Source organism: Simochromis diagramma, unplaced genomic scaffold, assembly GCF_900408965.1.
Source record: "Simochromis diagramma unplaced genomic scaffold, fSimDia1.1 OVJJ01000483.1, whole genome shotgun sequence".
NCBI lineage: Eukaryota > Metazoa > Chordata > Actinopteri > Cichliformes > Cichlidae > Simochromis > Simochromis diagramma.
Window position 1 is genome coordinate 5208692 of NW_024386835.1, and position 24065 is coordinate 5232756.

The following is a 24065-nucleotide window of genomic DNA, read 5'->3' on the forward strand; positions in this document are numbered from 1 at the left end:
TGGAAGCAAAGTCAAAGTAGCTACCATGATGTCCTCCGTTGGTTTCTTAAGTCTCATATTGAAGATTAGCATTTCACTGTCACCATCTTAGAAAACCACACACATACCTTTCTGGAGATCCAGAAGTCTTTGTGCAGCCACAGCTTTTGCCTTATGGTGGCCTCCAGACAGGCTACAGTTTTCACCTTTCCGACCTTGAAAAGTGTCTTGAAGCTATGTCTATATTTTATATACAGTCTATAGGCCCCATTCATTTTGGATTATTCAACATGCAATGAGACTGGAAATCCAGTGAACAGAGATGGGACAAAGTTAGCTTTACATGTTTTTCTGTAAGGCTGTCTAAGATTTGGGTAAGTTTTTAAGGCATTTTAATCCATGATCTTTCCCTCCACCTAACCAAATACTTGTGTTGCCTAAGCTGAACCCAACTGTGATTGAAAGCTAAAAACTGTCTAAAAGAAAAGAAGGCGCACGTCTCTCAAGAGCAACTTGGGCAGAGGAGGCTGGTAAAGTCTGGTAAACTTCACAAACAAACACACCCACTTTCCTTAATAATGCATTTAATTGAACAGCACGCACCCTGAGTCTGACCTTAATCTAACCCCATCGTAACGTCGACCTAACCTTTATAAAGCTAACCAAAGAATATTTTACCTGAGAATGTCATTTTTCACACAGATAAGGATGTTGCACACAAGGCCTACTGTGAATACATAGTAGCTGTGGGCCTATAGAGAGCAGTGTGGCACCCTCTAGAGGCTAAGAAGAGTATAGTGATTTTCTTTTTTTCTTTTAGCAAATCCGATTCCAGTCATCTGATTTTCAACAAGAGTTCATGACTTTTTTTTTATTCCCAACATTTAATGTTTTTTCTTCACATTTTAACTATGAGAGCCCGTCATAGCTGAGGCTTTAGTGAGGTGTGTATGAAATTTCAGGAAGCTGGGAACTATTATTTCTTGGAGCTTGTGTTGTACCCGGTGACGTAATCAGTTGCGCATGTGTCCAGATTCAGGTTCTGCACGCCATTGTGGAAAATAGTTACTTACACATTATTGACTCTTAAGCCTGAGCTAGAATTCCTAGTTGACTTCCCCGAGTATAATAACTGAAGAAGAAACTGTCCCACAATGGCTACGGACTCCTGGGCTGAGGCAGTGGACAAGCAAGAAGCTGCGTTGGACTCGGTAAGGCTTAACTTACGCAACACGGGCTAACCTGTTGTTAGCCTGCTTGGTAAATGCTTTGGCCTGGTCTGGCACACTGTTGAAGAAATTCGGTAGTCTGTTTTTAACGTGGACAGCTGAAATTATTCAGTGAGAGCGCCATCAGTGAATAAAGTGGCTCCCGGTGACGCCCGTCTCTGTAGAGTTTCATTAGGTCGAAAACGAAACTACCGGCTTGGCGTCAGAGCTAAGTTGAATTAGCTCGTGAAGAGCTGCTGCGTGCTCAGCGGTTTGATAGCTTTAGCAGCTAACTGGCTAACCGGCATATGAAGGAGGGGGGCTTTGGAAAAGTCAGACTAATTATTTAGCCCCAGACGAACTCAGTTTATTTTGTTTTTCCTCGCAGATGGGAAAACTTCAATTAAAAGAGAAGCCAGAAGAAAATGGTAAGCATCCATGTGCAGCTGAATTGGGGTAAGAGCCAGTATCCATAAAACAAGGAAACCCAAGCATGTACATATTGGCATTATTTATTGCAGGCACGACCGCAAACGCAAAAGACTCCGCACCTGCAAAGTCAGAAGGAGAGAAGGCGGCAGATGATGACGAAATTGGTATGCGGTAAATTATCTACATGTGTTGAAAATATGTGTGCATTCATTATTGTCTTTTAGTTGGATGCTTGGTTGGCTCTTGTTCTAAAAGAGACATCTCCCCTATCTTGTTGTTTCAGAGGACGTAGGGGCACAGTCTTTGTTAAACAAACTGATTCGAAATAATCTGGTCAATACAACAAATCAAGTGGAAGTTCTTCAGAAGGATCCGAACTCTCCGCTTTACTCCGTCAAGTCTTTTGAAGAATTAAGGCTGTGAGTGAGATCTGTTTGTCTGTCTCGGTAGCCTAATCACTTAATATGTCATGTTTAACAGTATTGACACATGTATCTGTTGAGCGTTCCCAGCAAGGACCTGTACCATTCTCACACGTGTGTTTAAAGATGCATCGATGCACCAGTCTTTTGGGCTGATTCAGATTTCTCACTTTTCTCTTTAAGTGTGACCTGCCTGTTTTTGCAGATTGCAGTTTTCTTTCTGAGAGCTAAAACTGACCGCACATACAAGTATTCATCAATTCAAAATAGTAAAAAAAAAATTTTCACAGTAAAGGTACTATTGCGGTATGTCTCAGGATCTTCTCATCTGAAATAACTGAAAGTAAAGTCCTCTGATACTGGAAAGAGGATAAAATAACTGAAAATAAGTTGTTGTTTTTTTACCAAACAAAACCAGGTGCAACTGATTTATATAATAGAGCTACTGTCAGGTATTTACCCCTGTGTTTATAATGTTGCCAGATAATGTGACACAGACCCTTTTATTTTTTTCACTCATCTCCATAATTCACCTCTTAACTACGTTGATCCTTTGCTCATAAGAGGCTGCTGGCGCTCTGAGAACTGGATAGCTTCAGCTGTAGCCCTGTTTTTAGGGAATTTTTTGCTCACACTTTACCTCAGAGAACTTTGTCTTCACTCACTTCCACACTAACACCGTAGCACGTGTCGTGAGTGTCATGCGCGACTGTCCGCGCTGCATGAAACAGGCTGGCTCATAATCAGTCAAACAGGAGGCTGATCAGCCGGTCACTGGTCCGGGCTGATTCCAGTCCCCGGCTGGTGAATCGGTGCATCTCTAGTTGTGGTGTCTCTTTTATGCCCATTTTCACCACGGTGAGTTTACACAGACTGATTGTGACTGGTGCTTCACAATCCTGGCATTTATTTTTATTTTTTCCTCTCTGTACAGTAAACCACAGCTGCTTCAGGGAGTGTATGGTATGGGTTTCAATCGGCCATCAAAAATCCAGGAAACTGCCTTACCGATGATGTTGGCTGAACCGTGAGTGTCCTTTAAATAATGATATGAAGACATTAGACTTACTGAATCACTTAACCCTGAATAACACTCTGATATCCATCATATTTATTACCACCCGTACATCTAATTTCCTGTTTCCTGTAGTCCACAGAATCTGATTGCTCAGTCTCAGTCAGGAACAGGGAAAACGGCTGCCTTTGTTTTGGCTATGCTCAGCCATGTCGATCCCAACAACAAATACCCCCAGGTGGGTGTCAACTTTCGTTACTGTACTATAAAGTCACCATTGAAATCCAAGTGATAAGCATGACTTGTCTTGGACAAAAACATTCCTCTTGTCTCTCATTGACAGACATGTTCTCTCTCAGTATTAATGTTCAATGTTTGCTCTTTTCTCGTCGTCAGTGCTTGTGCGTGTCACCCACCTATGAGCTGGCGCTTCAGACTGGCAAAGTGATTGAACAGATGGGCAAATATTACCCTGAAGTCAAACTAGTCTACGCCATTAGAGGAAATAAATGTAAGGCGCTTGTGCTTTCTGCTGTGCTGCATGTGTACTGTTATGTACCGAATTGTTGTTAGAACCTTTTGTGCGTGTATGAGCACGTCTGTCTTTTTTTCCAGTGCAGCGGGGCATGAAACTGCAGGAACAGATAGTTATTGGCACACCTGGTACCATGTTGGACTGGTGCAGTAAATTCAAGTTTATTGATCCCAAGAAAATTAAGGTGTTTGTGCTTGACGAGGCTGATGTTATGATCGCCACGCAGGGTCACCAGGACCAGAGTATACGCATCCAGAGGTCAGCCGAAGCAAATTAAAATAAGACTTGAGAACCATGTGGCTTTTTAAAAATATTAAAATTGTGCATGTTTCATGCCTCATTTCTTTGCCACACAGGATGCTGCCCAAAAACTGCCAGATGTTGCTGTTCTCAGCCACATTTGAAGAGTCGGTGTGGAACTTTGCTCAGCGCATTGTGCCTGATCCCAACATAATCAAGCTGAAGAGAGAGGAGGAAACACTGGACACTATTAAACAGTACTATGTGTTGTGTAACAGCAAAGAAGAAAAATTCCAGGCTCTCTCTAACATCTACGGCGCCATCACCATCGCTCAGGCCATGATCTTCTGCCATGTGAGTTGATCTTTAATAAACACAAACAGCGACTCTGGCTGAATTTTATTTCTTCTTATATAAGCTTACACATTCTTTTGCTGTTTGTCATAATTTGTTGCCAAGCTGTTCCTCTTTAATCCAGAAGTGAAAAGAGAGCTCTGCAGCATGAGCTAACTTAAACAGAATAGTCCGTTTTTTATTTAACCAGGGAAGGGCCAAACTCAAAATCCTTTTATACTTGGACTCTTTGTATACACACCTGGCATGCTGGTTAACTGACTGAAGCGCACGCTTTCCTCTGTTCAATTCAGACAAGGAAGACAGCAGGCTGGCTGGCAGGGGAGCTGTCCAGAGAAGGCCACCAGGTAGCGCTGCTTAGTGGAGAAATGCAAGTGGAGCAGAGGGCTGCAGTCATTGAACGCTTCAGAGATGGGAAGGAGAAGGTCCTGGTCACCACAAATGTTTGCGCTCGAGGTAATGATGTTCAGATGTTTGTCATATGAGTTTTATCTGTTTACATTTGAAAACACTTTTTTTTCTTTACTTTTGCAGTTACGTTAGCACAATATATATGTTTACAAAGTAAGCTGCAAAAAAAATATGTTTGAGGTGTAAAGTTTGGTTTAAAAAGCTGTCTCAGTGTGAATGCAAGCTGCTAGAGATCAGCTTTAATGAATTTGGCTCTCCACTTAGGATAACCATAGGTCACCAGGATACCATACTTGCATCTACTCACTCTGACCCATTGTATCAGAGGGAGGCAATTAATGGATTTTTGAAGGAATTGCAGATTTATTTATTTTTTTGTCCTAGGTATTATAAAAAAGGCTTGGGGTTAGTTTCTGCCCACAATATCCTGAAATTGTTTTCATACTTATTTCAGTTTTCAGCAGTTTTTCTAAATTAATTCTACACTGTACGGCCTAACATGCAATTTAGATGAAGCCTTAATCCACCGCCAAAGATTATCATACACTGTATGTAAAAGATGGAAATAGCCTCCAGAGTCAATGTGTTACTGCCTTTAAACCTGCACAAAAAGGTCAGTTACTGACCATGTGACTCTTTTTGTTATGATATAGTCTCAGTGGATAGTTTTATTGGATTGATTTAAGGTGGGTTTTTTTTTTTTTTTTTGTGGGGTGGCACGGTGGTTAGCACTGTTGCCTCACAGCAAGAAGGTCCTGAGTTCAATTCCACCATCAGGCCGGGGTCTTTCTGTGTGGAGTTTGCATGTTCTCCCCGTGTTTGCGTGGGTTCTCTCTGGGTACTCCGGCTTCCTCGCACCGTCCAAAGACATGCAGCTTGTGGGGATAGGTTAATTGGATAATCCAAATTGCCACTAGGTGTGAATGTGAGTGTGAATGGTTGTCTGTCCTTGTGTGTTAGCCCTGCAACAGACTGGCGACCTGTCCAGGGTGTACCCTGCCTCTCGCCCTATGACAGCTGGGATAGGCTCCAGCGCTCCCCGCGACCCTGAAAAGGATAAGCGGAAGTGAATGGATGGATGGATGGATGGTTTTTTTTGTGATTGACAGGTTTATGCTTCATGAATATGCCGTGTACTCTTTCATTCTGTGCTCAATATAAATAAATAAAAATCAAAGACACTTTTTACAGCAGTGCAAGTGTGAATGTGTTTGATGTCAGACTGTATGAAATTAATTGGATTTCTACAGTCAAATTAAAACATTGGTGTCCTCCACATGTACATTGTTTTCTAGTAACTCTTTATTCCTCCCATCTTCTTTACAAACAGGTATTGATGTAGAGCAGGTTTCTGTGGTGATCAACTTCGACCTGCCAATTGACAAGGATGGTAACCCTGACAACGAGACATACCTGCACAGGATTGGCCGCACAGGTCGATTTGGGAAAAGGGGACTGGCCATTAATATGGTGGACAGCAAGATGAGCATGGACATCCTCTACAGGATCCAGGAGCACTTCAGTAAGCATCTGTTTAAAATAAAAACAAAACATGTACTTGCCCCTTCTTCCAGCCAAATCTCAGCCCCTCTCTGAACCCCTCTCTTCTGTGTGCTCTTCCTCTGCAGATAAAAAAATTGAAAAACTGGACACGGATGATCTGGATGAAATTGAGAAAATTGCCAGCTAAGAAGGTGTGTTCACGCGACGGACGCTCGCTTCCCTCCCCCACGTCTTTGCTCTCCAAGGACTGTACGCTCCTACAATTTTATTGCTTTTATTATTATTTTTTTTTTAGCTGTCGGAGAAAAGAGCAAAACCACACACAGCATATGTTTACATGTGGATATGTCTCCTCTCAGACACGTGTTTTGTAAGTCTCTGATACATACCCTATTTCACTCTTTGTACTCCTTTAAATAAAGTGTATGAGTTTAATGATGTGTATTGTGATGCTGTAAAAGCAGGCATAGTCGACTCATTTATTATTATTTTTAAATGGGGGGGGGGGGGGGGGGGCGGGACTTTTTTTTTTTTTTCTTTAAATTTTAAGCCACTGGTGGCTGTAGTGGTGGCATGATACAAGCTATTCTGTAAAGAGATTCACAAAAACCCTAAGAGAAAAACAAAAATACTCATTTTATGTGCCACAAATGTTTTAAAATATAACTGAATGTAACCGTATCATGTGGACTATTACAGCTTTTATCGTGCTTTGTTATGACTACCAAAATCAGTACAAAGGGTGAAGTTGGGTATGCTGCTCCGAGTTGTAGTTTTAATTGATTGTGTCATTGAAATGGTGATGGTTGGGGTTCAAGGGTCTATGCAAACTTATCAACCTGTGATAGCTACTATCGAACACTTATCAACCTGTATTCACGTGACACAAATTAATCCTGAAATAACCTCAGCTTTAGCATCAGGGTGTGTAGTCTAGTCAAATGCCAAAAAAAAGGCTGCCTAGAGTGATAACGCATTACTAACTCCAAGTCATGGACATTTAGATGTTTCTGTGTTTAGTCTGTCATCGGCCAACCACACATCTCACACGCATGCTATTTATATCTTTTTTTTTTTTTTTTTTTTTTTTTTTTCTTAAATTTAAACATGAGGACGAGCTTGGCGTCACTGCTGAGCATTAATCATTAGTCTTCTTCCTTCATCACTCATAAAAATCAGATTTTTAACTGAAAATGTGACCATTACGGTGATGTTTCCTTTATGTATCACTGTCCCCACTCAATCGTTACAATCAGGGTTTCAAGTTTGACTTTAGCTCAGCTACATTTCTTCACCCAGACTGTGCTGTTATTAAGGATTGTGAGTTTAAAAAAAAATTACGCAATGCCTTCCTCAAGTGCATTATATACATATGATTTTGTTATTAATATTTAAGCTATTGGGCTTACATTTCTGACTGACACTTGAAATTTTGATTATATATTGAATTATGGGCGTCTTTAGGATGTGTGAATTATCTTCTTGAAACCAAATGCTGAATTGACTTGAGGACCTATGCTAATCAGATTTACTATGTTGCTCTGACATGGTCGCCTGGATAGGAAATGTGTACTTGTGTACATATTTACAGAAAAATTGTTTAAAAAAATAGTTACTGAATTTTTGAGATTGTCACTTCTAAGAAGTGCAGAAACATTCCTCACGAGGTTCGATTTTGACAGACGCAGCACTTCAAATCAGTTAACCTTGCAACAGTTGGGTGACTGTACAAAAATCAAGAAAAACAAATGTGTGATGTTTGGTGTATTTGATCACTGCACTGGAAGATTAAGATTGGTGACTGGTCAATCTAAACCTTCTACAAACCTCATCTGGCTCCCAGCTGCACAGAGAAGACTGTCGGTGGTAGTGCGGATTTTATGGACTATTTATGGACAACTTGATGAAAAATCACTTAATGAACACATGCAGCCAAATTGGAAGGAAGTGACCTCAAGCGTGAGAATCCGTAGGAATGGTCTGTGAAGACTTTTGGGTAAAGAATAAGTGTATGCAGTTTTATCGGACACTCGGATGTATACGTTATCAGTGAGTGTGTGCACTTTGTTGATCCATAATGTAACACCACTGTATGAGACCCATGGACACAAAGCAGTTTTGGCTATAGAACGTCACACTTTTGCCCACATGTATACCTTGTTAGATAATTTTCAATAACCTACAAAACTCATAATTGTACACGTTGCCTAATCGGGTTTAAGGCAAGTAGCCTGTTGTAACCTAAAGATCTATGTAGACAATGACAGGTTCAAGGTGTGTGGTCTTCTGTAGCTGAGCTGCGTTCATGGACACAGTTATGTACTCTTAATATGTTGAATTAAAAGAACATCTAGCTGTTCATATGTATGTCCCCTTAATGCTTATTCATATAGGTCGAACTAGAGTACAATCACTGTTTTTAGTACACGAGTGAACACAGCATATTATACATTAAATCACAAACTTTATTATATTCGTTTTATAAGGACATTTGGAAATGCATACAAATAGAATATTCAATTAGCATCAATCCTTCCTGGTGGAGGTGAGCAGTTCCTCTGACAGCTGTGGCGAAAGCTGCAGGTCTGAGGAGACAAACAGAACTTGAGACAGGAAGAATTCATAAAAATGTTCCTTTTTTGTTTTCTTTTCCCAAAAGATGAAAATATGAGTAAAAATATTTTTCCTATCCATCAGTTTTCTGCTGCTTATCCAATTCCAACATTGCATGGAGGCTGGAGGGTATCCTAGTTACCATAGAGTACACATAATGGAAAAAATGTTGCTTTATAAGCTGGAATAGTTTCAAGTGCGTGCCCCCCCAGTCCTGATAAGGATAAGTGGAAGACAATGGATGGAAGATTGCTTTATCATTTGAAGCAGTGATCATATGTTCTGTTAAATTTTATAGCTTTCTCAGAATATGTTTTCATTTTTAACAGAGAATGTAGACAACAGGAAGCTGCCGATTTACACCTCGTCCAACTCCTTCCTGCTGGAGTTGGTTTTTATTCTCACCTGTATCCCTGTAGTCCACTCTGGTGAGGAAAAGGCCGTGGGCTGGAGCAGCCATACCCTGTGGGTAGGCCAGAGAGTCTCTCATTTCCAGTATTTTCTTCAGCTGGGGTACTGAGAGTAGCCCCTGGCCCACTGCCACCATTGCCCCCGTCATCCTCCGCACCTGGAGGAAAAGGCCAGATAAAGAGGTTTTACACAGAAGCATGCACAGCTTGCTTTAAGAGATTTAATGTTTACTTTATTCTAAATAAAGTTTCAGTCACCACCAGCAGATGTCGCTACTGGCTCGTAATCTCACACGCACAGAAATAGAAATATAACTTGAAAGAAAATCTGAAGAAGATTATCAACAAACCTGCTTATATAGAAAAGATTTACTTGTGAAAGTCAGCTCCCAGAATGGTATCTCTCTGGAAAAAGGAAATAAAGTTTGTGTCTTAGCCACATTCAAAGCACTACACATGAAATGTTAGATTAATGAGACCAAGGCCAGCAGGCATGAAGTCTACATGGAATCACGGAGAAAATGTGTAAGGATAAAGAAAGGTTAAATGTTGCCACAGGAGTTGAAACATCGCACTGCTGTCTAAAGCACATTGTGAATGGTTGTCAGATGTAATGTAATATTATTTAGTCTGATAAAAACCACTAAGCAAGAGTGTGGATCCAAAGCACACCTACTCATTTATTCCTCTGAGTGAAAAATATTACTAATTAAATCAAAAATAAAAAAACTTAAAAAAAAAAAAAGAAAGAAAATAATCCAGCCTCATATCTTTACATCTTAAGTCACTCTTGTGCAGCAGTGCTGTTCCCGCCTGTGTGAATATAACTGATGTGACATTCATGCCAGGCATCAAATGAAGCCTGGGTTTGTCATCATGCACAGATTTGTTTAAATGTCACACACTAAATATGGCACTGCAGCTTAGGCCCAACAGGATTATGTGTGATGCCACATAAAATATTATTATTATTATTATTTTGCCCCTGCCCTCAAAAGGGAAAAAAGAAAGGAAGAAAAAAAACTCTCCCTGATTCTTATTTTGGGAAGGACAGGGTGAACTAAGGAAACAGGCACATGGGAAGAATTGGGTCAAATGCAAATTTGACTCAGTGCTTGCTGTCTGATTACATTTGACATGTAGGAAATGTAGAGACAGATTTATAGAGCAGGGCTTTTAGCCCGTGGACTTGGAGGTCAGTATCTTCAGATGAGAATAAAGCACTGCTGGGCCTCTTGTTGCACATTTGCAGCGCTGTGTTATTATTATAAAGCCAGGCTGCTTTAAGCTGGTAGGAAGCCAACAGTAACTCAAAGAAACACTCATTATAACCAAAGTTTGCAGAAGAGCACAAAGCATGTGGAACTGTGAAGCAGATGGGCTCCAGCAGCAGAAGACCGCACCAGGTGCCCCTCCTGTGAGCTAAGAAGAGTAAACAGAGGCTAAACCACAACTGGACAAGACAAGATTGGAAAAAAATGTTGTCTGGTCTGATGCATCTTTATTTCTACTCCAACAATCAGGTATTGGAGCAAACCACATAAAATTGGTGTAATGGTGTGAGGGATATTTTCTTTGTACACTTTGGGACCCTTAGTACCAACTCAGCACTGCAACTACCAGAACAGTGTACGCGTCTTAGATCATCAAAGCTCAGATCATTTCACCCTGTTTACTGAACATGACAATGAGTTGAGTGTACTCAAATGATGTCCACAGTCACCAGATCTCAACCCAAAAGAGACCCTTTGGGATGTGCTGGAAATGGAGATCCACATCACGGATGTGCAGTCAAGAAATCTGCAGCGACTGTGTGATGCTGCGGTTTTCTGCTCAGTCTGAATTTTTAGTTGTTAATTTTGCTCAGATGGGCGGACAAGCTGGTAGCATTGACATGATAAGTCAGTTAACTACTTTATTATTTATTAATTGACTTAATCAAGCAGTAAGCGTTATGCTAGCTTTATGATGTCCTTTATGAACAACGGTGCTTTGTCCTTAACGCTAGCATGCTAATGATTATAACTGTAACAGGACAACAGCTAGGTGCTCTGTTAAGCTGTGCTTAATGTAATCATATGAATTTTTGTACACCTACCAAATTTTATGGGATTGTGGCAACACCTCTCGTTTGGATTAGATGCTGGTGTGGCTTAAACTAATGGTAAACAAACAAATTAGGGATGTCACACTTCCTGCTGCGGCTGAATTCTGCATATATTAATTTCAAAATGTGAAGACTTATTTTAAAATGCACACCTACCAAATGTTAGCATGTTAACGTGAAAACAGAATCAAAGCTACACAAGGCCCTAAAATAAATCTCTGTTCACTTATGCATGAAAATAAGATCAAATATTTCGGGAGGTTAGAAAAAAGCCCTTTTTTTCCACTTTGAATAGAGACCAAAGTAGTCAGCCTCACAGACCACATCTCCCCGTTTTAGGATCAAAAATTTAGTTGAACCTTAGACTCCTCAATAATTCATCAGTCAGTTTCTTTTCATTTTATCACAGTTTCTTAGAATAGTGACCCTCATGAAAAAATAAACACAGCTCAGCTGTAGGCTTTCAAAACCCGACAGAGACCAATGTGGGCCCACATTGGATCATTCATGGGAATTCTGCAGAGGGTAGAAGAAGGGAAAATGGTTTTGTTTGGCAAAACTGCAACCGCAGACAATTGCGTGCAAATATAATGTGAAATATATTACAGCTGTGGAAACCTTGTTCCCACAGCCTCCTGGTGCACCTCGTGCATTGGGGATATTACTCTGAAGCAGTCCATCAGGGTCCATATTGTGTACTTCATTTGCAAGGCAAATAATTAATGCCCATGAAAATGGAATTTGGCAGCCAGAGTAACCCCCATAGATGTGTAACCTCCCAGAGCCCACATGGCCCCCACTCGCTCTTATCTCCCTCTTTCTCCATATCCACTTATGAAGGATCCTTATTGTCTAAAGCACACAAACCTGCTTAACATACAAGCACAGACAGCACATTAGCAAACAGAAACTCTACCTGTATGATCTAACAGCCACACCTACTGGTTTGTCAAAGGGCATTAACAGTTGTTCTGTGGTTGAATCACATCTCATGCTCGAGCTTTGGTAATAAGAAGCAAATATTTTACAGTTATGTGTTATACATAATTTGTCTGGAAGTAGTTACAAAAGCTGCAGAGCTGCTAACAGATGCATTTTGGCTTGCTGACCGTAACTGGACTGCATTAGTTTTTTCTAACTCCATGCAAGAAAACATGAAACTGTATTCAAAATGTAAAATCTTACATAAAGTTTCTCAAATCTATTTTTTATGTAAGTATTTTTAGCTTTTTAAGTTGCTTATTTACACTTAGCTAACTACACTAGTTTGTAACACATAGCTAGTATCAGCTTTGTAATGTATTTTTGCACCAACAGGTGATTCCCTAAAAGTAATTAGCCAAAAACTTGGCATATCTTGGCACGGTGTGCAGTGTGTCCTTTGTGAAACTGGACATGTGGAGGAGAAAAGAAGAAAGGACGTGCCAAAAAAGAAAAGTATCTATAGCAGATTAACAGAATCTGAAAGTCATATCCTCAAGAAATAGAAAAAAAAAATCCAGCAAAGACCTGACACAGCACCTGAGAGATGAATCTGGCCCGTCAGTTGATCCATCTACTGTTTACCAAAGCCTCATCAGAAATTTAATCCAAATTTGTCATTACTTGTTCAAATTGTTGGCAACATGTACGGAGGAGGAAGTCAGAAGTAAAGTACAACAGTGAGTGTCTAAAGCCATCTGCAAAATATAATGGAGGCTCTGTCATGGTTTGGGTCAACATTTCAGCCAGCAGTGTTGGAGATTTGTCAGAACTGATGGAAACATGACTGCAGAAAAGCGCCATCAGGCTTTGATCCACCGTGTAACAGCATCTGGAAAGCAAATGACTGGTGACAGCTTCATTTCTCAGGACTATCCCAAACACACCGCCAATGCAATAAAAGTGTACCTGAATAGAAAAATACACAATGAAACACAGTCTGACCAGAGCCTGGACCTCAACATTATTGAAGCAGTGTGGGATCATCTTGACAGAGAACAGAACACAATTCAACCAACATCCAAAGAAGAGCTTTGAATGTCCTTCAAGATGCCAGGAGAACTATTCCCGAAGACTACTTAAAGGAATTACAGGGATGTTTGCCTGAGAGAGGTAAAGGTGTTTGTACCAAATATTGACTTTGTGGTTAAAAAGCTGCATAAAATTGTACAAACCTTGTTTTTTGCCTTACATAATGTATCCAATTCCACAATAACTTGGTCGTAGGTATTGTGGTCTCAATACATACTGTGGCCTACCTGTGGAAGTGAGCATATGCAAAGGAGTTTCCCTGCTGTATACTGATCACATCCATCGTCTTCACAGGATTTTTGAAAGGCAGATCAGAGTTGACGGCCCTAAAGCTGCTGAAATCGTGAGTCCCAACCAGTAGGGAAGCTGCCTCGTGCATAGTGTCCACGTTTAGCTCTCTGATGAAAGACAGAATAAAGAAAAACGCTTTTTATACAAGTGACCATTTACAGTATTACACTACATTTGAAAACCAGGAAAATGTGAAGATTCTGAGGTCATCAGAGCTCCTGAATCAAGATTTGAAAGCTAACTCTTGATATTGCAGTGTCACTCAAGAGTGACCTGGCTGAACAGCGAGGTCAGCCACAAATGTACACATGAAGTACATCCTTTCAGAACTCCATGAATAATTTAGTGGAAAACTTATGTAACAGAAAGATAATGCCACGTGAGCGAGCAGAGCATGCCCACGACCAGCTCATTTAAGGCAGAGAACCAGAGCGAGCCGGTGATTAGATTCTCTCCAGTCTCACGCTTCATTTGCTGCTTAAATATGATCTGACAAAGAGAGAGGGAGGAGAGAGAGTGAGCGGTAAAAGGGAGAAGTGTGCTGAGTAATAAAACTTTTAACATAAGAATCAGGAATGAATGAAGATGTGCAAAAAATATCTTAACGGTCTAATTAACAAATCATTAAGTCCTTACTTTTCGCTATGTTGGGAGGGGGGCAGCTGTGACCAGTTGGTAAAATGGAAGGAAGACAGAACTGACTGATGACCAATGATAACGTGGTCACTGAAGTCCAACATTCAAATGATCTTAAAAAAATGTTTAAAAAACGTAACTTTTTTTTATTGCAGTGGGAGAAATGGAGCGAGTGTGATGACGCTGGAGAGGCGCATCAAAGAGAGGAAAAGAGAGACGCAGCTGAGGCTGAGACGCTCAGGGGTGTGAAGAGCAACATGAATGCTGAACATGAGAGAGCGATAACAAAGCAGAAGATCCAGAGAAAGAAGTTAGTGAAGGAAGGAAGGAGAAAAAGAAAGATTGAGAGAAAAAAAAATGGACAGAAGCAGAAAAGAAGGGAAAGAAAGGGTGAAATGCGTGGGTGTTGTTCTGCACGTATAAAAGCCCGCAGCTTATCTTGCCCTACTTTTCCCCAAAAAAGTGAGGAGAAAAAAAAGATACAAACGCTCAAACACAAACTAAAATGTTTCTCTTTGTGGCCAGTTTTTCCAATCACAGCTACAAGAACCTTGTGTAAGCTTCGAAGCCCACGCCATTTAATCTCTTTCCTACTTTTTACACTCTATGCATCCTCTCTCCTCTCCTTCCTCCTCCTTTGTTTGTATTTTGCGCATCAGCTCAGATAAAACACTTCGTTTGGCTGTCTCTAATGTGCACCTCCTGCATGGCGCATGTGGACTATTCAAGTGTTCAATGTGACATTTTTCTGGTCTGAGTCTCCATTACACAGAAAGAGTGTGTCTCTGCTTTTACACATATACACAGTCAGATTCAGCTTCAGACTGAGCCCTTATTTATTTATTTTTTTTAAGGCAGACATCATGCGCATGCACACTAACACATGAAAAAGAAAAAGACATGACTGAGAAAAGGGAGGGGTGGTGCATAAACTGGGATAACTCACGTGTTGCGGAGGCTCCAGCACAGATCCCAGTCTGTGAGGGGAAGGAGAGAGTGGTGGGAGATTCCTAACGCTATTCGGTAGACGTAGGTCCGAGACTGGGCACGGAAACGGGCATGGAAGTCATGAGGAACACGGTGGGCACGGGTGATCCTGAAATAAAATGGACAAAGAGAAGTGAAACCTAGGATTTAGGATGAAGAAACTTGAAACCTGCACATTTATACATATTCTTATACATCTGCACTGAAGCCTGGAGGTGATCTTTAAACATTCAGTCTGGCTGTTCAGTGAGAACAAAACTATCTCTGATTCTTTCTTTGTAGAGGCAGTCCCATAGCAAAGATGGTGTCAATGCTCCTTTTTGTACTCCCAGCTAGAAAAACTGTGTACAAGCCATGCTCCAAAGTGCCAGCATTGCAGCTTTTAACACAAAGACACACCAACAGAGTGCTAAAAAGGCTGCCAAGAGCACTGAAAAGCCAGAGCTTATTTTAACACAGTTAACATCAGAGCAGAATCTCAGGCTGAGCCTCTCTGATGCGATTCCAGCAGGATAACACGAGACACTTCCTGTGTTTTTGCGCGCAGAGGCAGGGACTGATGTAATAAGTAACAGACTGGATCGATTCCTGATTCTGCGAGACGTCTTAAAGTAGACTGAAGAATGACACTGGCATTTCTGGCTACAGGTCCTGCACGTACAATTGAATTACTCTGCTGCGTGCAGTGTCGTTACTAAAACGATGAACCAAACTGAGATTTACAGAGAGTTTGAACAAAAAGGGGATTTCCCCCCCCCCCCTTTTAGTAGTTTCAAGCTGTCCTCGTGCCTGATTGATGCTACAGCAGTAATGAAAATATCTAAATCATTTTTGATTAAGATCAAGAATTTATTGTCAGATTGCACAGAAATTCACTATTTCTATTGATTTAATGCAATGCAGGGCAAATCTTTCCTCCTTTGTCTCATCACAGTATTACAGTCAGTTATAACAACAGCTGCTATGCATACTATTACATTTAATCAATAGCCAAGCTTATAATCTGCACTGACACATACTCAAAAAGCCATGTTTTACCATTTAAGAGACGTAATACTTAACTCGCAACCACTGGCCATTTTATTAAGTACACCTTGCGAGCATCAAGGTGGACCCACTTTTGTCTTTAGAGCTTCTTCATTCTGATGCTGTTTGAACTTCACAGTGTCAGCAGCGCTGTGAAAAACGACTTCTCCTTGTTCCTGATTTCATGCTTGCTTCCTGATTTACACACAAGTTTCAGATCATCAAACAGCTTTTATTATTTGACAAAGCTAACCTGAGTAAATGCAGTTTTTAAATGATGATTTCATTTATTGAGGGAAAAAAGCTATCCAAAGCTACCTGGCTCTAAGCAGAAACAAGTCCAGCAAACCACGGCGAGAGCCATTATCCAGAAATGGGAACAACTTTCCCAGCCAACCAGTTATTATGTTTAGGAACCAATTTTTTCCCCACATAGGGCCATTTTTTTTTTAAATTAACAAACGAGGGTCATCATCTAAAAACTGCATTTTGTGTTTACTCTGTTATCTTTGTCTAATATTTAAATTTATTTGATGATCTGAAGCAAAATTAGCAAATCCCAGGGCAAATACTTTTTCACAGCACTTTATATGCTTAATTGCACGGAGTTTATGCCAGTTACTGATTAAACAAGCAGCTAAACAGGTGTGGCTAACAAAGTGCCCAATGAGTATTTATAACTGTTACAGCGGTTCAGCGTGCTAAAATTTGCGGTTTAGATGTAAAACCAAATAACACCTAAAGCTGATGTCAATGTTCGTCTTGCAAGCTTTTGTTCATGTACCGAAAGCACCGCACAACAAATGTATTCTAATTCGTGTTAATTCATCTTGTTCCACAACATATAAGAAGGCAAAGATGTAATAATTTACACTAATAATGACAATAAAACAAGTGGCTCCATATTGCACAAGGTTTACACATTTGCCTGGTTCAATCCTGGTGACACAGATCCCGCTGGGCTTATCTCAAGGAGGGCATCTGGCATACAAACCTGCTGAATCAAATATGTGGAGCTACCTGCTGTGGTGACCCCCTCGACCCCTTTTAATAATAAAACACTTATAATTACAATACTGTGACAGATGAGGTTCCTTAATTCATGTCTCTGTAACCTTCAAGAACAAAGAGCTGCATTCACCTGCATCAGTGTAAAAAGGACTGCACAAAGCACATTAGCACCCTATAGTGTTTGATCACATGTTTGTGCCAGCACACAGAGTACGCATTCAGTCACGCATGTGCTTGAGAATGTGTGCGATGGCAATTGGTATCTGCACATATGTATGTCTATGTAAGCGTGTGTTTGTGCGCAACCAGGGAAACTAGGTTAGGTTTCCAGGGGAGGAGATTGGGTGTGACACGTGGCAGAGGAAACCCTTGCATCTGCCTTCAGCGGCCGCACCAATGTGAAGTGACAGCCTTTCGATGGCCTCCAAACCACACACACACACACACACACACACACACACACACACACACACACACACACACACACACACACAGACGTAAAATTTTCATTAACAGTGTACAAAGCATGGCGTCACACATTTGGGAACTGGGGCATTGTTTAGCATGGCACTATTTTGCTATTCAGCAGTTTCCTTTTATGTGAAAAGAGCCGTTCGTTTTAGGCTAATTGAGGCCAATTTTCACAGCAGCTCAGAAGACAAATGAAGCTGAAGGAGAAGAGAGATTTTTTACAGTGTGCAGGCTGTGCTCAAATCTCGCCTTGGCTCTCTGTCTCTGGAAGCAGCAGACGAGCCGTATCGTCATTGTAGCTGTAACAAAAGCTCTTCCCGCTGTGCAAGATGGGAAAAGATAGTTTGGGATGTCAGATCTGACACCACAAACTGCTTTTCTTTCACATCAACAGTAAAACGTTCTATCTAAAACATATGAAGTGTGTTTGTGTATGAAACACTTTTACATTTTAAGTGTCAGCTGAAAACAAAAAGTGTATATAGAGTGACGAATGATGCAGTGTGTATCCACGTGTGTGCATGTGCGTGCTAAACAGATGCTATACACCAAAAAAGCAGAGCAAGGATAATCCTTTCTAACCTTCTCTCTGCAGGTTTGGGGATTAGCAGTTTCTCTCTCCCCTCTTTCTTTCTCCCAGCGTGCGCTGTTCAAACTCACTCTCTTTATTCAGACTCGTTTTTCCACGCCCTCTCTCACTGGCACTGACTGCATTTACCCAATACCATCTCTTTATCTATTGCTTTGTTCTGTACTTCTTCTCTCCAATCCTGACTAAGGAACAGAATGCCACAGCAGCCTAAACCAAAACAGCCTTAAGCAAACTATGGCTTTGAATAATGTAAATGTATGTAATGAAGGGATTACAAGGGGAGGAGATGAAGAAAACACAGGAAAAAAACGAGTCGGCAGATACTCGTTTGCAGCAGTATTTAAAGATGCCCTTTTCCATTACATATTCAACAGGTGAACTTATGGCATTTCACCACAGCTATGTATATCCCAACTGTTGAGGCAGATGTTTAAGTCAGTCATACTTCTTTCTGGGATTTATTTACCACTGTATGCCCCTCAGGATATGTATCTGTGTATCTACGCTCAACAGGTACTGCTGCTCCCTGCTCGTTATCATAAATATCTAATCAGCCAATCAAATGGCAGCAAAAGGCATACAGACATGGTTGAGATGACCTTTTGAAGTTCAAGCATCATAATTGGGAGGGTAAGTGATTTATGTGACTTTGAAGGTAGTATGGTTGTTGGTGCCAGACAGGCTGGTCTGAATATTTATGAAACTGCTGATCTGCTGAGATTTTCCTGCACATCCATCTCTCGGGTTTACAGTAAATGGTTCAGAAAAGATCAAATATCCAGGAAGCAGAGGTTCTCTGGGCAATATTGACTCAGTGATGTCAGAAAAGCATTGCCAGACTGCTTTAAACTGTCCGGAAAGCAACAGTAACCAATATAAACACTTGCTACAAGCAGAAAATGTATGAGCACAACCCTTTGAACCCTGCAGCAGATGGCCTACAGCAGCAGAAGACCACACCAGGTCTTACTACTCTGAGCTAAGAACAGGAAGCTGAGACTACAACTCAAACAGCCTCCTCTGAATTGGACAACAGGTGACTGAAAAACATTGCCTGGTCTGATTTCCGCTTTGATTCAGATGGTAAGGTCAGAATTAGCCAGACACAGCATGAAAGAGTGGATCCTCTATGGTGGTTTAATGGTGTGGGGAATATTTTTGACAGACTTTTAATACCATCTGGGCATCATTTAAACACCACAGCCAACCTGAGTATCGTTGCTTTTATGCTTTCATGACCACAGTGAACTCTTCTTCAGATGGCACAAACCTCAAACCATCACAAACTGGTTTCTTTAACATGACAATGTGTTCACTGTACACAAATAAGGCCCGCAGTCCCCAGATCTCAATCCAATAGAGCACCTTTGGGATGTGATGGACTGAGAAACTCTCATCATGGATGTGCAACTGATAAACTCTGCAACAACTGTGTGATGTTTACATATCAATATGGACCAAATTGCTTCCAGCACCTTGTTGAATCTATGCTTGAAGAATTAAAGCAGTTCTGAAGGCAAAAGGGACTCTAACCTGGTACTAGCAAGGTGTACCTAACGAAACAACCAGTGAATGTACGTCTGCATATGTTTGGCCATATCCTGTGTGTCTCCATAGTAAACATTTCTATTTTTATTTCTCATTGGTGTTATTTATGGAGCAGTCAATCAGGTTAAATTGTGCCAATTATAAAAATTCATAATAGCTTTTTGAAAACTATTTTGATCAGGCAAAAAATAATGCCAGGAATGGTTTCTATTTATTAAAAAGTACAGTGCAGTTAATGAATAAAAATCCTGCTTGGTTTGACCACCTATTGCCAACAACAGAGAACACACTGGCACTTGCACACTGTTTTTCAAGCTACTTGACAGGTCAGTTGTTACAAGATGGCAACACCATCTATCAGAGAAAACACAAGGCAGCTGCTTCACCAGCTGACTAAACTGTATTCACTCAGTGTGAGAGGATTAAAAAAGAAAAGTTACATTTAGGTCAATTTCTTGGGGGGGGGGGCAAGATCAAATAGTGCTAAAGGAAACTACTTTAGCACTCATCCAGGTTATGTTCACATACCTTTTGATGTCTCACTGTTTCTATAATGTGTTCAGAGAAAACTGATCTCAGAGACAGAGAAATGTGTTTTTATTTGGCTTAAGTGGCTTAATTACATAACTCAGAGACTTACAAAGTCATAAAAGCACTCATGCACTCACCAAGATTTTCAAGACCCTTTACTCACCTGATTTGTTCTGTCCCGAGGTGGAAATTGAGCGCCTGAACAAGAACATCTTCAGTGAACGGCAGCTTGTCATTCTTGCGTTGCAGGTCAAAGTGTGCGGAGTTAGAGAGGGCGTGGACACCCGTGTCTGTCCTGCTGGAAACTGACAGGGATACAGGATTGACTGGCCTCAGTCGCTGGATTGCATCCTACACAAAGACAAAAAGATCTTTTTAGATATTAATAGCTTTGGGTTGATAGCCTGGAAAACAAATAACTTTTTTTTAAAGCTCACTTTCAAACTTCTGAAGCCACTCACAGCCTTGTCTGCCTCAAATAGTTATCAAACAGAGCTGTGAACAGAGGCATGATGTGACAAGAAAGACTGATCTTTTTTTGCCCTGTAATCTGTGTTTCCTTCTCTCTGTGCTTATTTTTGGGCTTTTTATGCCTTTATTAGAAACAGTAGACAGTAGAGAGCTGACAAGAAAACAAGGAACAGACAGTGATCAAGAAAGACATGCAACAATCCACGAAGCAGCTGGATGTGAAACAGGAACCTTGTTTATGCGTCATATCATAAGTTTGGTGATTGTAGTGCTCAACCCAGGTGTGGAGTGCCACACCAATAAGCTGAACTTCATTATTCACCCTCTGGAGTCAATGGGCGTGTTGGCACGCCCAAAACAAATGACTGATTTTTGACAACTTAGAAGCACGATGGAGCCTCGCTTAGTCCATGTTTGGAAAGAGCAGAAAGTACAGACTTCAAACTGTATGCCAGGTTTTATTCCTAACAGTGCAGTTATGTGGATTTTATTGACAGTTTGATGCATATAAGTCCTACACCACAAAAACAGATTAAAGCCAACAAATTAACAGTGCTTCTGTTGTGAACACATCTTACTGTAAATAACACAGAATCTATTTAGATATTTAATGATGTGATAACTATGAAAAATAATACATGTAAAAGCAAAAATGTTCTAAATCACATTTAATGGTATATTTTAGATCATCTCTAAAGATATTTGGGATTCAGGCATTTAGGGTTTGCGCTTATGATCCCAAGGGGTGGATGTAGCTCAGGAGGTAGAGCAGGTCATCTACCAATCTACCAATTGCCTTACCTTTTGCAAGATATTAACCCTAAGTTGCTCTTAGATGCATCCATCGGAGTGTGAATGTTACATAGAAAGGGTGTGAAAGGGAGAATGAGGCGTGTTGTATAAAGTGCTTTGACTGCTCAGGTAGAGTAGAAAAGGACCAGTCCATGACTTAGACCTCAGAGAGTTAGTTTTATTTCTTTATAAGCTTACTGGTGTGGACCTTAACATTAGTCCCATTTTCTCATGTGGATCCTTGCTGCCTTTGAATCATTTATTGAAACTGCCTTTAATCATCAGACAGCAGTCTGATCATTCTCACATTTTAGATTTTCAAAAGGCATCGACATAAAGTTGAGATTGTAAAGTTTTTTTTATATATATATATATGACAAACAAGCCCAGAAAAAAGGATCCAAGTCATAGATTAATGAAATGCTTATGCATTACACCACACGACGCTGCTTTTGATGAGTGGATCAGAGACCTAGAGGATTTAAGGCCTATAATGAATTACTAAGCTAAGCAGACTCATAAAGTCATGACACAGCTTTTTAAGCCTAACTACATTTAATACTAGCAGCTCAAAGGCAACTTGTCACCTGATTAGCTTTAAGTGAGTTAAAACATACCTCCAAGTGGTCCTGGACCCCTTTCTTCCCCAGCTGATGTGGAGGGACTTTCACTGCTCCACTGCAATAATGATAACAGTAGTGGTATATTCAAAAATAATAATAATAAAATATAACATCTCAGTGTGCCCTGTAACCTACCGGTATTTTGTTCCGATGTACTGAAAAAATATGAGGTAACGAGCCCGGTTGTGCATGTTGACTCGAAATGTCACTGTGCATGTTCCTCGTTTACGAGAGTGGAAAAACTGCAATGCAGAATCATTTCATGGATCCAGCTGTGACTGATGTCCCTGCAGACTGAACCTCTGGTGAAACGTTCCTGTGCTAGCCAGACACGACCCCTCACCTCCAAGTACCACCGAGAACCCTCTGAAGTGTAGTCCGGAAGTACACTGGAGACAACAGCTGTTAGAATTCTTCTGTTGACATATGAGAGCGCACGTTACTGTGTCACGAGGCTGTAGTACAGTGCAGACCCGATAAAAGAGCTGTTACAAGCGCCGCGTGATAACTAGCAGTGAGACGGCACGTGCACTGTATGACGCTATCCAAGCTGTGACACCTATGTTCAGTGCACGTTACTACACAGCAACATTTCTGGATGTTTGCCTCCTTCCACATTGTAGTACGTCGCATTTTGATTACGTCGCTCCAGCCGCAGAGCCTTCTTGCTCCCAGTCATTGAAGCCAGATACTGTACTCACGTTTAGGATTGGTCGACAGCAAGTAGTCAATGTACCGCTAACAAGAGCAAGCGGTTCAGGGCGGAGGGATAAGCAGACGAGTCAAGCAAAAAAAGAAAAAAGTTTAATGTTTAAGATAGATTGGCCATAATTAGTTATATCAAATCTACAATATTATTTTTTGAAGTTGTCCACTTTTTTAGGTGATTTGTAGGTGTCTAATTTATGATAAGGTTAATAAGGTTAGTAAATTTAAGCTCATTCAAAGGCTCACATGTTTACAAACCACTGTTGCTATTTTCTTTAAGTCTATTCTCTGTGCCCCCCAGAGAATACACATGCTTACACATTTTCCACATAGATGATGTTTAAGCTGATGCTAATCATGAGTGAAATATCACATGCTTAAGCCAGTTTTTGTGTTTACAAACACTGTATAGACAAAAGTACAGGACCACCTACACATTACACCCACAGTAGCTTTTAATTCAGTTCAATTCGGTTTTATTTGTATAGCGCAAAATCACAACAGCAGTTGCCTCAAGGTGATTCGCGCTGTTAAGGTAAAGACTCTACAATAATATAGACAAATCCCAACAATGATGGGCATACGGAAAGGAAAAATTCACTTTTAACAGGAAGAAACCTCCTGGAGAACCAACAACCAGCCTAAGAGCACAGAGAAAGAAAGAGAGACACTTTAATGATCAAACACAAATTGATGTATAAATACAGAGAATGAAAACATGCCAGTGAAGAAAAACTTTCAAAGCATCATGGGAAGCCCCCACCAGCTGCTACAGTCTATTGCAGCATATACAAGGTTCAGAGTTCACCCGATACAGTCCGAGCTAAAAGTTTAATACAAAAAGGGAAGTTTTAAGACTAATCTTAATATCACAGAGATTACCTGTCTCCTGAATCCTAACTGGGAGAATCCACAGGAGAGGGGCCTGGAAGCTGAAGGCTCTGCCTCCCATTCTACTTTAAAAAGCTGCTACAACCACAAATAAGCATGCAGTTTGAAAGCAAAGTGCTCTGTTAGGATAAAATGGTACTATGAGGTATTTAATATCTATCTATCTATCTATCTATCTATCTATCTATCTATCTATCTATCTATCTATCTATCTATCTATCTATCTATCTATCTATCTATATATC

General features: G+C 40.6%; 2 protein-coding genes across 3 annotated transcripts; one reads left to right on the forward strand and one right to left on the reverse strand.

Moving 5' to 3' along the window:
* Positions 1 to 980: 980 nt before the first annotated feature.
* Positions 981 to 7186, forward strand: LOC120731760 (ATP-dependent RNA helicase DDX19A). Its single transcript, XM_040028964.1, has 12 exons — positions 981 to 1190; positions 1576 to 1615; positions 1709 to 1783; positions 1903 to 2038; positions 2976 to 3068; positions 3192 to 3294; positions 3453 to 3567; positions 3672 to 3849; positions 3948 to 4185; positions 4479 to 4641; positions 5927 to 6118; positions 6225 to 7186. Exons 1-12 carry the CDS (start codon positions 1134 to 1136, stop codon positions 6284 to 6286), a joined length of 1452 nt encoding a protein of 483 aa, XP_039884898.1. The 5' UTR covers positions 981 to 1133; the 3' UTR covers positions 6287 to 7186.
* Positions 7187 to 8543: 1357 nt separating this feature from the next.
* On the reverse strand, positions 8544 to 22859 carry pusl1 (pseudouridine synthase like 1). 2 transcript variants are annotated; one of them, XM_040028966.1, is made up of 8 exons: positions 22357 to 22858; positions 22216 to 22276; positions 20499 to 20686; positions 15116 to 15265; positions 13470 to 13640; positions 9473 to 9527; positions 9118 to 9280; positions 8544 to 8684 (listed from the first exon to the last, which is right to left on the reverse strand). In XM_040028966.1, the coding sequence occupies exons 1-8, from the start codon at positions 22410 to 22412 to the stop codon at positions 8626 to 8628; spliced, it is 903 nt and encodes a 300-aa protein (XP_039884900.1). In that variant the 5' UTR covers positions 22413 to 22858; the 3' UTR covers positions 8544 to 8625. The 2 variants fall into 2 exon arrangements, with proteins under 2 accessions (XP_039884900.1, XP_039884899.1); XM_040028965.1 differs by lacking the exon at positions 8544 to 8684 and having other exon boundaries at positions 8718 to 9280; positions 22357 to 22859.
* Positions 22860 to 24065: the final 1206 nt, after the last annotated feature.